Below are 14,490 nucleotides of genomic sequence, written 5' to 3' on the forward strand. Positions count from 1 at the left end.
ATTCATCATGTCCGAAGCAAATGTTCTTTTCCAAAGAAAATTGAATCAAGCGATTGCTGCAGCTTGCAGTTTCAAGTTTTTATACAGTCATTAATAGTATTTACAAATTGTACAATTTGAGGGCAGAAGGACAAGGTGCACTGCTCTTCATTTACCATTGAGGCAACGCTATACTGACAGGACAGAAATAAATCCACATAATTCATTTCCTTCTGCCTTCTGAAGCCATGAAATTATTTTAACAGTTGGAACTCTTTGGCCTTGAACATGTACCTGGACTCAACAGGGTGAACAAAGATCAACATTAGGTTTCTACTCCTGCTGATTTTTCTCCTCCAACTATTTATAGCAMGAACGTCAGAACAAACTGTTTGGCACCCACCTATCACACGCAGTGCAAGACCATTAGTCTCTATGACAACCTGATCAGAATAAACTTGTGAAGAACTCAATTTCACAATAAAAATGAAATCCATCAAAACTATAGCACCTGCAAAAAACTGGCAGGGAAAGAAGAGTAAGGAAAGCTCCTTCTGGCAGGGACKGAGTCAAAAAAAGCCCCCAACTCCAAACCCCTGAAAAATCCTCCTGCTAAGAGGGTTTGCATTTTCAAGGCTTCTTAAGACCAAGCTCTGATATASTTCTGAAATCTGCCAGAAATTTATAGAAATGTCTTCCTAGAACTGGTTTTATACAAGGACTAAACTGCACTTGAGCTGGCTGGAAGTGCTTGATTCTGCTCATGCTTCTTTAATATGGGATGAAAGCAACACAGGGAGAAAAGGGCTTGTTCTGACTTTTCCTGCTGCCACACACTCCTTTGAACTATCAAAGCATRAAGTATTTCAGAGTTCAATGCCAACACAGCCTTCTCATCTGAAGTACCTGATGAAACATSAGGCGAGTGGTTGACAATGAGAATCCAAGCACAGAATACAACAGTGGGTTATGCACTTTTACCTTTGTAAAAGAGTACCACTATCTTCTGAAAGGCTTTCATGAAGTGGATGTTGTCATAACAGTACTCCTGCACCTTCTGGAGAAGGATCAACTCTGACTGGCCTTGAGTGCTGAAGACGGCAAGCAGGGGGGCATATTGCTAAAAGAAAGAGAGAGTGAAAAAGCAAAAGGCATGTCAGTATACTTAGAATAAAGACAAATAAACATTTTTGGATAAGCATCATCAATTTTATCCCTAATAAATGTTTCACTGAAACCTYAGATTTACTTGCACACTGCATTTTCTTAAATATGTACTGATTTTTTGTAGCATGTCCTGCATACTGCAAACTAAAATTCAGTACCACTCAGTTACTGAATCCTGTAAAATCAATTTATAAAGCCCACAATTTGGCAGTGTTGTGTCATACATTTCACAAGGCAGCATTCTGTTCATTCAGGAGTGATGCTTTACAGATGTTTGCAACATAAGATATCCCAGGATGAAATACATGAAAAAATTTCTTGTTTCACAGGGGTTTTAGAAGTCCCAGAAAACTGAAATAAAGAAAATTATTCCAAGTTAACCRTGATCAAGTGTCCTTAGTTTTTCTYATTACTACAATCAAGAGTATCATGACACAGTTTTTYTTGGTAAACRTTTTTCAAGCACAGTATTAACTGCWAATGTTACTCTGACAAGATAGCAGTGGTACATTTCATTGTCTTTTCCTGGAATTTATTAATATAGTAAAAAACACAGCAAAAACTTATTTGTTATGCAATTTCCCCCTCTTATTTCAGATCTTAAAACGAAAAATTGCACAGAAGGACCATATCTTTCCTTAAAAGCCAGTGTTTTCATCTACATCTCTCCAATTTCCTATTATCTTAGCATCCGAAGAGTCCAGCTAATTTAAAGTAATATTAAGAACATTTATAAGAGACGAAGGAAAATTACCCTTGATCCTCAGAGCCCCTAGCCAAATATACATTGTATAATGTCACTATTTCATCTGTTCTTTCACTAATCAGCTCAGCCTTTCTTCCTTGTTTTCAGTAACCCCCAGTTTGGCATTCTCCAGCTGGATTTGCAATGGCCTGATATTACAGAGGTCTGGTCAATGACCAGGGCTGCCACTAGAATTGGTCAGGTGACAAACCACCCATCACCCACAGCACTGATTGGCATCTTTAAAAACAAATACACTTCAGCACCTCTCTGCAAGGAGCTAAATCCTGAGGGTTTTACTCAACATGATCCATGGAAGTAACTATTAACACATGAAAATCAACTGAAATTTGAAAGGTTATTCCTAAACGTGTTTTGTAATAATTATCAGCTATTTAARAAAGAGAAAGCATAAAATCACACTGCAATAGCAACAAGCAGCTCAGCTGGCTGATGGAAGAAACTCCCTTAAAATGGCTAGATACAGCTAACACCAGAGGCCMAGTTTTTCCATTTCTGGCAGGTACAGCCACATCTTTAGAAATAACGTCAGTGCTTTGGTAAAAGCACTGAAAAGCTTGTGCAGGCTGTGAGTAGCTCTTTTTCCCTTTTTAGCCCTGGCAGCATSCAGCTGGTATCTAGGCAAGTTGAAGGGAGGCAGAGCAATATACAGTGCAGTTGGTTTATTTAATAGCCTCAGCAGAACTCACCCCCATCCATRTATTTCCAGCAGTGAAATGCTGCTGTCTATAAACAGTAAGTAACTTCTAAGAAAAATCCTACGTGTTCAGTTTGGAAGTAAATTACCTTCATTTTGCCACATTTGACTTTATTTGCTTCACATTCACCCCGCACTTCTCAACTGGTACAGGCTCACAGTTACCAATTTTACCAACGTCTAACTGACTAAGGAGCCATCTCATTTCTGGCTGAGTAAGTGGCACTATTTTCCATTAGCATMATTTTAGTGAGCAGGGGGTCAGCACCCACACTGCCGTGAAGCTCACCAGAGCCTTGCCTCCAGTGAGAATTGTCTAGAAGCTTCTTCCCACCCATGGAGGACATGTCTTCTCTGCATTGGGGATGGCCTAGGCACTAAGCCCCAGTGTCAGAGTCGGGTTACTGGGACGACSAGGAGCTTATTCTGTGAGATCCAGGGTTGAACAGCTTGCCCTGTCTCCTCCTAAGGTCAGCTCCTGCTGGTGCTACCATATGGATGGCACACATGACTTTTACTGCACTGCCTGAGTATGCTGGTTCATGGCTGTCCACACACCCCCCCCATTAGGTARCCATCCATCCAGCAAAGCTTTTTAAGATCTGTAAGCCAGGTCAATATTCTGTGTTTACCTAATTCAGTGGGGGTACATACATAGCTGATGGCTTGAGTCAGTGAGATGCATAGGACTAAACATCCAGARAATGGTGTTTGTACAAAGCCAGCTATGTTTCTCTTTTCCCAGTGTTCAAATACTCCAGAAAATGTTTGTTAATTTGCCCTGGAGTACTAGACAGTGAATCTCARTGGATACTTTGTTACAACTCAAAGAGAGATAATCAAATTTTACATCAAAAGAACAAGAAAAACAATGTCTCTCCTCCTTCTGGAAACTATCTTGTCTTTCCACTGCTATTCAAGTCACTTGAGAAAGCTTAAAGGCATTCAGTCTTACTATCAAAGACTACACAATATCCCAAGCGACTGMAATTCTGGGATTACTGACTGGGAAACCAAATTCAGACAAAAGGACAGCAGCAGCAGGAACTAAAACAACATGGGAACACCCAAGTATGGAAAGACAYCCAATACGAATAAAGATCTATTTTACCATAAAGAATAAAGCCAGATTGCTTCTGTTCTAAGGCAAACTTTTGCAGCCCTGGTTACAACRGAGTATTCTCCTGGTCATGGTTTACCTGCTCAAAAGGACTAACTCTGCTGAAAAGCCTCGGCCTCTGCTCTCAGATCCAGCACCTTGAACTGCACAATTACTTCAGACTTTAGTGAGGAATACCAATGATGGCAATGATCAGATGCYTCTGCATTGGTTTGGGGTTTCTTTTCTACCCCAAAGTCTTTAGAGTTTTTGTACCAAATGCAATGGTGGTACTGCAATATTGCAGCCTGTCTTCCTACRTATTCAGTTCCCTCATCCTCTGGAYAGCAGCTGAATCAGASAGTAGCCATATATATACATGTATACACAGTCCCAAGCCAGCTCCTGGGTCCTTAGTTGACAAAGTGCTGAGTATCCAGCTCCCACAATCAACATGGCAACAACTGATTTACAGAGCCTGGCCTCAGCATTCCTGCCYGGATCTAACCAGCTCTGTGAAAAGACAGCACAGGTGCCACCTCACCATGCTCCCAAAATGTCTTTACTYATTCCTGCAGGCTTCTAGCCAGGTCTGAGCAGGCTGAGTCCCAGCAGTTGCTTAGCACTGTCCCCAGGGCAAGGAGTCTCTCGGGACCTGGCACCCCAGGAAAGCACAAGGGAGACACACTCAGGCTGTGTCAGGCTCTGTCCACCTTGGCTTGCCCTGGCTCTCCACACCGTGGGACTCAGGGCACTCAAAACTCCCTCAGTTTTGCTTTCATTTGACTGAAGTCAGACTACACACAATGCTTGGTATGCTCMGCATCAGCCTTCAAAAATCCAAATCTCCTGGATTTAAACAGGTAAAAACTTGACTGCCAAAGGATGTATTCTGTGAATTCACAGCTTCCTTCTCTTCACCCATGCACTCACCTTTAGATGTTTGAGGGCCTGCTCTGCAACCAGCTCTTCTTTCTTGTTCCATTCCACAGCATTCATGACACAGGTCCACAGGAGACCAATCACTGCTGGCTCTGGCAGCTCATTTCTTTTCATTTCCTCTTTTACATAAAGCACTACCTGGAGAAGGAAATAAGGGATATTTCCAATAAAACAGAAATGATGATGACTTCCAAATACTTGTAGTCATTTACAACTAACATCATGGTGTAAAAGTATTGAGAAACAAAATTAGAACAAGAATAATAAAAAATAAGTATTTGGCATGTTTTTATTTAGAGATATTACYGTAACTTGGCTACAAGTTTTGTCCCTCCCCTCCAACCTCACAGTTAATGTAGTCAAAGGAAATACATTATCAGGTGTAAATGAAGGAAACCACCCCTTACCCCACAGGCAGCTGCATTTGTAAATCCAGATGATATTTGGTTGCTTCAGTCTTAAGAACAGAGTGAACTGATGAATAAACTAAAATAGTTGAAAGAAAAACAGAGGAAATCTGTTCCTCTCTACCTTATGTTGATTTAAGTCTTTGATTATGATCATATAAACAAAGTTGTTGCAAAAAACCACTTTTACCTCCTTAATTGGGCATTCCTGAGAGAGTCGTTCTTGTAGTTCTTTTTGAAGTTCTTTACGAGTCCCCAGTGACTGCTGAACTCTAAGGAAATCTGACAGTTCTTTTAGACCTGCTTCATTAAAATACTTGGCAAAATGGTCCACATTCTGCCGGTTGGCTGGAAATAGTTCCTAAAAAGACAGGAATGCTCTGTTAAATAAATAACCAACTACGACTCTTGACAGAATGGAAGGAACATTTTTTAAGAATGAACAGTGGGAATAACCTGTTACTTCACTTAAAATACTGCTTGTATCCACACTGGAGAAGTCAACATTCATATTGCAGTGTTTCAYTACAGTGGAGGAAAAAAATTATGTCTAGTTACACAAATAAGCTAACACCCACTCCATGTGAAGTGCATGCACTTATGAAGAGCCACAAGTTCAACATGTTGCTCAAAAGAGTCCTAAAAGGAACCATACTTTTTCCAGATTCCAAGAGTCTTGTAGGGAAAGTACAAAGGAACAAATGGCAGAGCCATTTTATGTAAAGCACATTTATCATGCCCTCCCAGTGCATCCACATATGTATCTCTTAAGAAAAATATATTCAACAACACACAAKTGGCCCAGGCACCCTGCATTACCAATAATGCCTCATGTAAAAAAATTCACTATGTACTGTTAACATTAACTCCTGAAGGCATTTCTAATTCAAAGACACTGTCAATTTATGAAAGACCATCCTCTTAGAAAAGTTAAAATTATTCTTGAAAATTACTAGAGCAAATGCCTCATCTTGGAAAGCATTCAATGGCATTTGTCTACCATCCATTCTTGGTGTCTTAAGAATGATCTGTGGGGTGGATAGCACTTTGTTTTTAACAAAGAAGCTAGAGACCGACCCTCCATCTGTTTACTTACTGACTAATGAGATTAAGAAGAAACTTCTATGAAGGCATCTATGCTAGGCAACATCATATGATACTTTACAGTTGTTTAATAGAGCAGAGTAATGAGAGCCAACAGCTGAAAGTTTTAAGTCAGTCAAGCTTGAAACAGAAGTAAGATGCAGTTTTCTTTCCCCCCCTCTCKAATGAACAGTGTAATTAGTCTATTTCCCATCTTAGGGCAAATTATTTATGACTTGGACATTTAGAATCAAGAACAAATTGAAGAGATGGAGGGGTGTGGGAAGCTGCTTCACTTTTGAAAGATAATTGCTTAATTATACATTATTGAGGTAGAAACAGGAAATACTGCTGAGTCTCCAGGCAGTGCTACACAAGATGTGCATTTGACTGGATTACTGCACCAGCAATCTTTCTGAGGATTAAAAAAACCCCAAATGATCTTCAGAAAGACACTGGGAGAAAAAGGCAAATGGAATTGCTACATATTCATATATTCTTTGAATACCTTGCTACAAAGTCAGAACACAGAACAGGTTTAGAGTCCTAAGACTGAAAGCCTTCCAGCACTGCACCTACTACTAGGTCTGCTGTCACTGCAGGACCATTTATGCTACTTAGATGGCTACTGCTGCAGAAAATTAGTTTACTGTTCAATCACTGCACTMTTTAAACACTGGTGCTTCAGAAACTTACATTCTAATCATAACTCCTTATACTTTATTTATTAGCTAGAAAAGGAAAACATATTTAAAGACATAGAGCTTCTCATATTCAGTTGCTAGTATGTTTTGTTAGCAGTAGTAAGAAAAAGCTCCCAATTATTTAATTCCCAAGCCCTACACATATAGTCTCTCAGAAGGCATCTGACTACAGGAAAAATAGAGACAGAATGTAAAAACACATGATACTTAATATTTCTGAACCTGTATCAATGCTACAGCCATAACAATATTGCTGTGTTTCAAAACATTTTCCAAACGCTAACAGAGTCTGAGGGGGAGTTAACATGCTTACAGCAAACCACCATCTGCATTTCATTTCCTTCTTTTTCCCTGGGAGAGATAAGGATTTTTGAAAATATATTGTACTTACTAGCAATCTCTTATCGAGGTTGGCTTTTCTTAAAGCAGAGGTWACAGAATTGGCATCTTTCTCTGCCATCCATGCTTTAAAAAGCTTTACAGCAAAAGAGGCTGCAATCCCTATTAGAGAAAAGCACAAAACATGTTTCAGCAATTTTCAACATGAATTAGAGTTGACTACAAGAATTACAAGGTTACAAAAAAATTTACAAGACTATGGAATGAAAATGCATTTATGACAATAGAAACAAACACGCAGAGCTGAAACGTCTCTTTTTTTCTTTAGTGCAATTTTAGTTTTCTGAATTATGCTAGATTGTTTGAAAATCTTTTTGTATGGCTCATGTCCCTTTAGTTGTTCAAAGAATTGCTTCGCAATTATTTTTCCTACATCCCCAATTCACAGACTGAGYACAATGCAAAAGGAAAAATTACACATTAAATTGTTAGGAAACAAAGGCAYAAAACAATAAAGGATAATCAGGAATAAGAACTAAGAAATGTATCTTCAAATATGYTTTTAGCAATCCTAGAATAGGTTAAATAACTTTGCAACTTCAAGGTGACTGTACAATGTCCTCCCAGGAAGCATTTAGTAGCCAGTAGTACGAGGCACAAATACTGTTTCAATGAAAAAATTCCTTCCTTGAGGCACAACTTAGTATTTTGTGTATTAAATCAAACAAACTCTACCCCCACTAGCTGTGGATTTCCCAGRGGAGTTAATAAACCATTAACCCACACCTCCTAATTCCTAGAGCTGCACCACCACCACTCTGCTGCAGCTTCTCCACTCCAGGGCTACTGAGGGCAGTGATAATGGCAATGCATAATGAAAAGCACAATTTTATGCTACAGCTGGCCACTGCAATTTTCTGTTTCATCTCCAGATAGTCCAGAAGCTCTTAGAGCTAGATGGGATCTACTGGTGAGAAGGAGTTTCATCACTATTAGCCACTTTATAGATAGACATTCATTATTTTTATTTCTAGAATCCTCTGACTAAGTGAGTCACCAAAYAAGAACAGAAGAGACTGTTCCCAGAGCATGTAAAGTTCAGTGACAGTCTTTACAGATCTTGACTGTTATGGCAGTTTTGGCAACCTTATTTCAGGAGCTTAGTGGTAAGACACAATCCTTAGAGAAGTACTGCATGGAACCAGGGATCTGCAATGTCCTGCAAATAATTCTTCGGGCTTATTTTACATGTTGGACATGATGCAGCAATCMTAAGTGCTGCAAGCTGACTAATCAAGACTCACAAAGCCTTTGGCCAGCTATTAGGTGACTTAGGCATAACTTCCACCTGCAAACAGACTTCAGTATATCCACATGCTTATGTGCTCAATACGAAAATTGAATGGAATGGTCTCTGTCACTGAGCAGTGTACCAATACACATGTCCTAAATAAATTTTCAAGTTGTAGCTTAAAACGAAGTTTAATGCCAGTATCAGAAGGTGCACTGTTTTCAGCTGGGGGTAGAGTTAATTTTTTTTCACAGTGGTTGTATTTTGGATTTATGATGAACCCAGGGTTGATAATACAGGTATRTTTTTGTTATTGCTGAGCAGGGCTTACAGAGAGCCAAGACCTTTTCTGCTTTTCCAACTTCCAGCCTGGCAAGGAAGCTGGGGCGGCGAGGAGAGAGGAGCTTGAGAGGAGACAGCATAGACATTGACCCCAACTGACCAAAGGGATGCTTCAGACCACATGACATCATGCTCAGGATATGAAGTGGGGGGAAGAAGAAAGAAGGAGAGAATGTTTTAAGTGATAGCTTTTCTCTTCCTAAGTACCCAATGTGTGGTGGGGCCCTGCTCTCCTGGAGATGGCTGAAMGCCTGCCTGCCCATGGGAAGCAGTCAATTAATTCCTTGTTTTACTTTCCTTGYGTGTGCAACTATTGCTTTCCCCATTAAACTGTCTTTATCTCAGGCCAAAGGCTCTTGAGCCTTTATCTTTCCCATTCTCTCCCWGATCCTGCTGGTGTGGGAGTAAGTGAGCGGCTGTCTGGGGCTTGGCTGCTGGCTGAGATTACACCACGACAGAGACAGGTTGTTCTAGGGCTTCACTACCTATGTATTTTCAAACTTTTACATTTTTACATTTCATTACAACTAATTTACCACTGGGCAATTCCTATACTCTATGAACTCTTTAAATAGCTTTCTCTTTTTGTTTGCTTTGGGTTTTTTCCCCCTTATTTGTAGAAGGTGATTTTAGCCATTTATTTTACTGACTAAGCCCATTAGTTGCTCTTAGCATTTGCACTACTTGCCCAGCACAGGGAACAAGAAAGGTATCCTTAACCTTATCCTTATCCACCACCACCTAGACCTTTCTCTGTCTCTACTACAAGTATGTCAGCAATCCATGAAAGATAATTTTATTTTCCATCTATATAGAACAGAAAAAGTAATGACAACACCGATATAATGTAATCTTAAAATAAATTAGATATTTGTACTCAGATCACCTGTCCACACAATCTACCATTATCTCACTTTCAGCCATTTCTTAGCCAACATTASAAGTCCCATGCTCATCAACAATTCCTTCAGCTCAACTGTTTCCTCATGTATTTTAACCCACCTGCCTGAAGCATTGTTTTTTTGTAAATCAAAGAAAGCTTCGAGTTTATTAATGTACGATCTACTTGTTCTACCTTGTTCTGTTCCCCATTTTTCAACTACCTTTGCATCTTTAATTATTCTTGCATAAAATATCTACTCCAGGACACTGACTGAACAATCTTCAACAATCTTTTCTCAAATGCTGTCACAGATTCATTTTTAGTATATATAAACAAAGAACCAAAAATATATGTAAACTCTGTCAAAAGTTTAGGGCTCCTAGAAACATAAGGTCATAATGCAAATAAGAATTGCATTCTTCAAATGCTAAATTTAAAATACAAGAATTTACATGATTTTTAAAAATTTGGATTTTCTGATAGCTCTTGTCTTCTCATAACTAGCAAGACTTTAATTTAAACACGTTGCAGACAATCACCCTAAAAACATGGATTAGTGCTTTTGTTTGAGATTTTTCCTAGTTTAATTCTGATTCCAAAAGCTGTGAGTGATGACAGAGCAGAACTGCAGCTGTGGCTTTTCTTTCCACAGCATTTAGGAAACAAATGTAATAGTTAGCACAAATGAGAACATGAAGTTAGAGTAATTTTTTTTTTTTAAATGAAAGTTAGAATACATTTTAGCTAATATACAACACTTTAACAAAACCAAAAACAGTAATGAAAACTGCAGAACACTACCAGCACATTTGTAATCATGCCAGGTAGTCAGAACTTTCATAGAAAGAAATTACTTCCAAAAAGCCATAAATCCTTTGGGATTTGTTTTTGTTTTGTGTCTTTTCTGTCTGACTTGCCTCTCACTAGATTTCACAAAGTATGTTGGGCACTGCTGTCTGTATATGCTTTGGCTTTAAAATACTTATTTCTGTTGTACAGTCTCAAGTTTCCATCTTCCATTTTATTGCAATAAAATACACGTCCTATACAAAAGCTAATGTAAGAAAAAAGACATGGAAAATTACCTTCTTTGACTATATTGTCAGTGAAGAGGCTTGTTAAAATTGTAGCAGGAAGAGTCCCATTGGCTAACAGGATGCCAGAAAGCATTGCCAGTTTTGTCTGCTCTGTCTCAGTAAAGGCTTTAAGAAACAGCAGGAGCTGTGGGTCAGACAAGGAAAAAAAGTATTTGAGGCACAGATAGACAACAAGCAGAAATTAACAGTTCAATTTCTTATTTCTTGAAAAATCTCAATAAAAATKATAACAATCACATCAAAATTTATCCAGAAGCATAACAGTGCCATTTCACTGATCTGCTGTAATTTCACTTTCTGTAAGGACACAAGCCAGTACCAGAAGGGAGCCTACAAGAAAGATGGAGAGAGAGCATTTACAGGAGCAGGTACTGATGGCACCAGAGGAAATGGCTTCAAACTGAAAGAAAGTTGGWTTAGATTAGATATTAGAAAGAAGTMCTWCACTGTGAGGGTGGCAAGGCTTTGGGATAGATTGCCCAGAGAAGCTGTGGATATTCCATCCCTGGCAGTATTCAAGCACAGGTTGGATGGAGCTCTGAGCAACCTGAGCCAGTAAAATGTGTGTGTGCCTATGGCAGGGGGTTTGGAGCCAGATGGTCTGGAAGGTCCCTTCCAACCCAAACCATTCCATGATTCTGTGGGGAATGTGACCTWAGTCAGGTATGACAGACCCGTCTTCTCCAAATATGTGTATGTATATGTAAAGATAAAAGCACTTGCCACAGGCTTGAGACACACAGAAATTACAGGATCACAGACAGGAGCCTGTCTGTTCACATCTTCAGACTTCCAGCTGAGCCACACAGAGCTGGCAGGTTGTTTTCTAGCTTTTGAAAACCACTGCTCATGCAAACAATARAAGGATGGGAAAGTTTCCTGTTTTTCTTATAGGGAATGGAACACAGCACAATTACAACAGATTTTTTACTGGCTAAAAAACAAGAAATATATCTCAACTTCAGACATTCTTGATAAAGCTGACAAAGGATAGACAGGAATAAGGGCTGATTTAAGATCTTGCTATTTCCAGTACTAATTACAAGAGAAAACAAATAGCTAGAAAAAAAATTACAAATCTCATCATCTTAGAAGATCTAAACTACATATATACCTTTTAATTTTAAAAATGGCAATTAAGTCTATTCTTAAAAAAATTAATTTCCTATGTTAAAAAATTATTGACTTGAGAGCATATTGATGAAGTACATTACACTCTTTTTTTCCTTTACATCAGAAAAACAAGTCATGCAAAATGACATTTTGTCAACGGTATTACTGTTAACAATGTTTWCTTAATGTCTTCTTAATGATTACAATATGGGTGATGGGGAAAAATAGGTGAAACAATAAAGGACAGCTTAATTCAATGCAAAAAGCTGATGACTCCATCAGATGCTAGCTTACAAATTTACCATTACCACAGAAGGGAAAAAAAAAAAAGTATTGCAGATTCAATTTCCCAGAGTTAAAAGGAGTTCTAATTTTCTTCTTTATAAGGAGGAAGAAATGACACCTCTTCAAAAGGGTGTCATGAATGTCAGGACACCCATTTTTCTTTTCTAAATGAGCATCAGATGCAATTAAAGCAAAACAGCTTGTTTTGATAGAAACTAACTCGCACCAGGTTTCCACATTCAASGCATTTCTTAATTACCACATTCTACCCGTATAAAGGGACAGCATATCACACATGTCCCTGAGATTGTTTGTAACCACGGACAGTGAGAGAACTTCTCTAAATATCTAAGCAGTTTATTATCAATTGTAAAGCTTCCTGAATGCAGTGATATTTTAAAAATCCAGGTAACTAATGAAGTTTTAAATCTCATGCAGTTTTTTATGAATAGTTCTGCTCTGCATCAGTGAACAGAACTGAAAAAAAAATCTCATTCATACGGTAGTACTTACATAATAACATCAGCTTTAAATTAGAGCTTACGCAGGCCTGAATGATTCAGCTACAGACAAATCACTTGGAATTTTTTTTAGTGGGCTTCAGCCAAATGACTGCAACGTGCACTTAAAAGAACAATTATGAAACTACAAAATCCCAAGGTGTCATTTTGTTTCAGCAGACTGTGACTCAACCAAAAATGTATGAAAATTTAGGATGCAAGAAGAATGGCATTATTATTTCTAAATAAATGAATGGGAAACGAATTGTGTGCTGTATTTCCAAATGCAGCAACAAACTGGGGTACATAACAGTGCAGGCAAAGGAGCTCCAGCACCACAGTTAATGGAAGACTCAGAATTTCAATATAATCCCAGTCTTAACTGGAAGCCTGTGGATTTAAAGGTTTTTTTTATATCTTAATAATAAAGTTTAATAAAGTTTTTTTGATCTTAATAATATTGCACCAAAATGAGATCACAAGAAAAAAAAAAAAATCAAAATTAGACCTCTTTGCTGGAAGTAGAGACTGTTAATAAAGAGGAAAYAGCTTCAGATTTCTGTTATCTTAAGATTTCACTTATCTTTTCTTTCTTTAGCTTCTATAAAAGCAATAGATAAGGATTTTAATTAGAAAGTAGTCACACTGACCACTTTAACGTGACAGATCAGGTTTTGGCATAATTCTRAGCTGTAACCTCCATTAGATTTTCTCAGTAATGTGCAAATTATGAACAGTTATAGCCATTCATGTCAAATTTGAGCCAGTAAAGAATCCAGCTGCAAAGCCAAAGTTACACAGTCCAAGATGGAGATGGATTCTATGAGAAGGACTCCCAAAAATTTATCAACTCTAGTTTTGAGTAAGCAGTATTTGTTCAAATGTTTTAGAAGGTCTGGAATCACAYGTCTATGGTGTTTGCAGCCTCACCTTCTTCCCTTTTCTAGGAAACATGCTCCTTGCAAGTATYTTACCATGAATGTGGTTTCTGGTGTTCTTGAACTGCACCCCAGTGCAGTGTATTTTAAACAGAACCTTCACCTTCAACACACCCGTCAGTACTTAGAATACCATTGGTGCCACTAGCTAATTTTTGTTTTACTAGYATTTTTTAAAAGCAGCTCAAACCTWGACTTGTTGTTTTCTGGTGTTTAAGGATATTATTCTATACTTTCCAGCAATTGTGAAACAACTTAGGGAGARACTGGGTGATAGGAAAACCTAAGACCTTTCATAAACCCATTTTAAAAACATAAAAAAGACCAGAAATTTCAGTTCAAAGTTGTTATTCCAGATTTTTATTGCTGATTAATTCAAGGACTCTTCCTTTGTCATTACAATTACAAACCTCAGCAGGGAAGTCACAAAATGTCCAAGACACTTCAGAACAGTACCCACCCACCCACAGAACATTCTCCAGCTAATTCTTCCCTGCTGTTAGCCAAGCACAGCCATTACTGCTTTCCTTAAGATACAAACTGCTTCCAAGCATAAAAAGGGCAGCTCTGGTTCATAATTTTGTATTTCTTCAGTATCTATAAGGACTCACAGCTATTTAAGTAGAAATTCAGAATACTTAATAAGCACAAGACCAGATCTAATGTGATGTTCCACACTGTATTTGCCATTAAAAAAAAAAATCTTTTAAGCACAAATTCTGGGCATACAAGACACACACAAGTAAACAYATCCATGCAACATTAAAAAGCACACRAGAAAAACAAGTGCTTCTGTTCACCTCCTGTGATCAGGAAATCTTAAAYGGTGAAAACTTAGGAACTCTATCCACACAGGGA

General features: G+C 38.3%; 1 protein-coding gene across 1 annotated transcript in view; it reads right to left on the minus strand.

The window, feature by feature from the left end:
- Positions 1-14,490, minus strand: part of BZW2 (basic leucine zipper and W2 domains 2) — a 56,333-nt gene that overhangs the window by 7,621 nt on the left and 34,222 nt on the right. The window contains exons 6-10 of the mRNA XM_057371640.1: positions 10,785-10,920; positions 7,236-7,345; positions 5,248-5,418; positions 4,642-4,788; positions 961-1,099 (exon numbers count right to left, since the gene is read on the minus strand). Of these exons, the coding sequence (XP_057227623.1) occupies positions 961-1,099; positions 4,642-4,788; positions 5,248-5,418; positions 7,236-7,345; positions 10,785-10,920 (703 nt within the window). The remainder of the gene's footprint in view (positions 1-960; positions 1,100-4,641; positions 4,789-5,247; positions 5,419-7,235; positions 7,346-10,784; positions 10,921-14,490) is intronic.

This window comes from Malurus melanocephalus, unplaced genomic scaffold (genome assembly GCF_030028575.1).
Source record: "Malurus melanocephalus ecotype Western Australia unplaced genomic scaffold, MMel_1.1 scaffold_150, whole genome shotgun sequence".
NCBI classification, from domain to species: Eukaryota; Metazoa; Chordata; class Aves; order Passeriformes; family Maluridae; genus Malurus; species Malurus melanocephalus.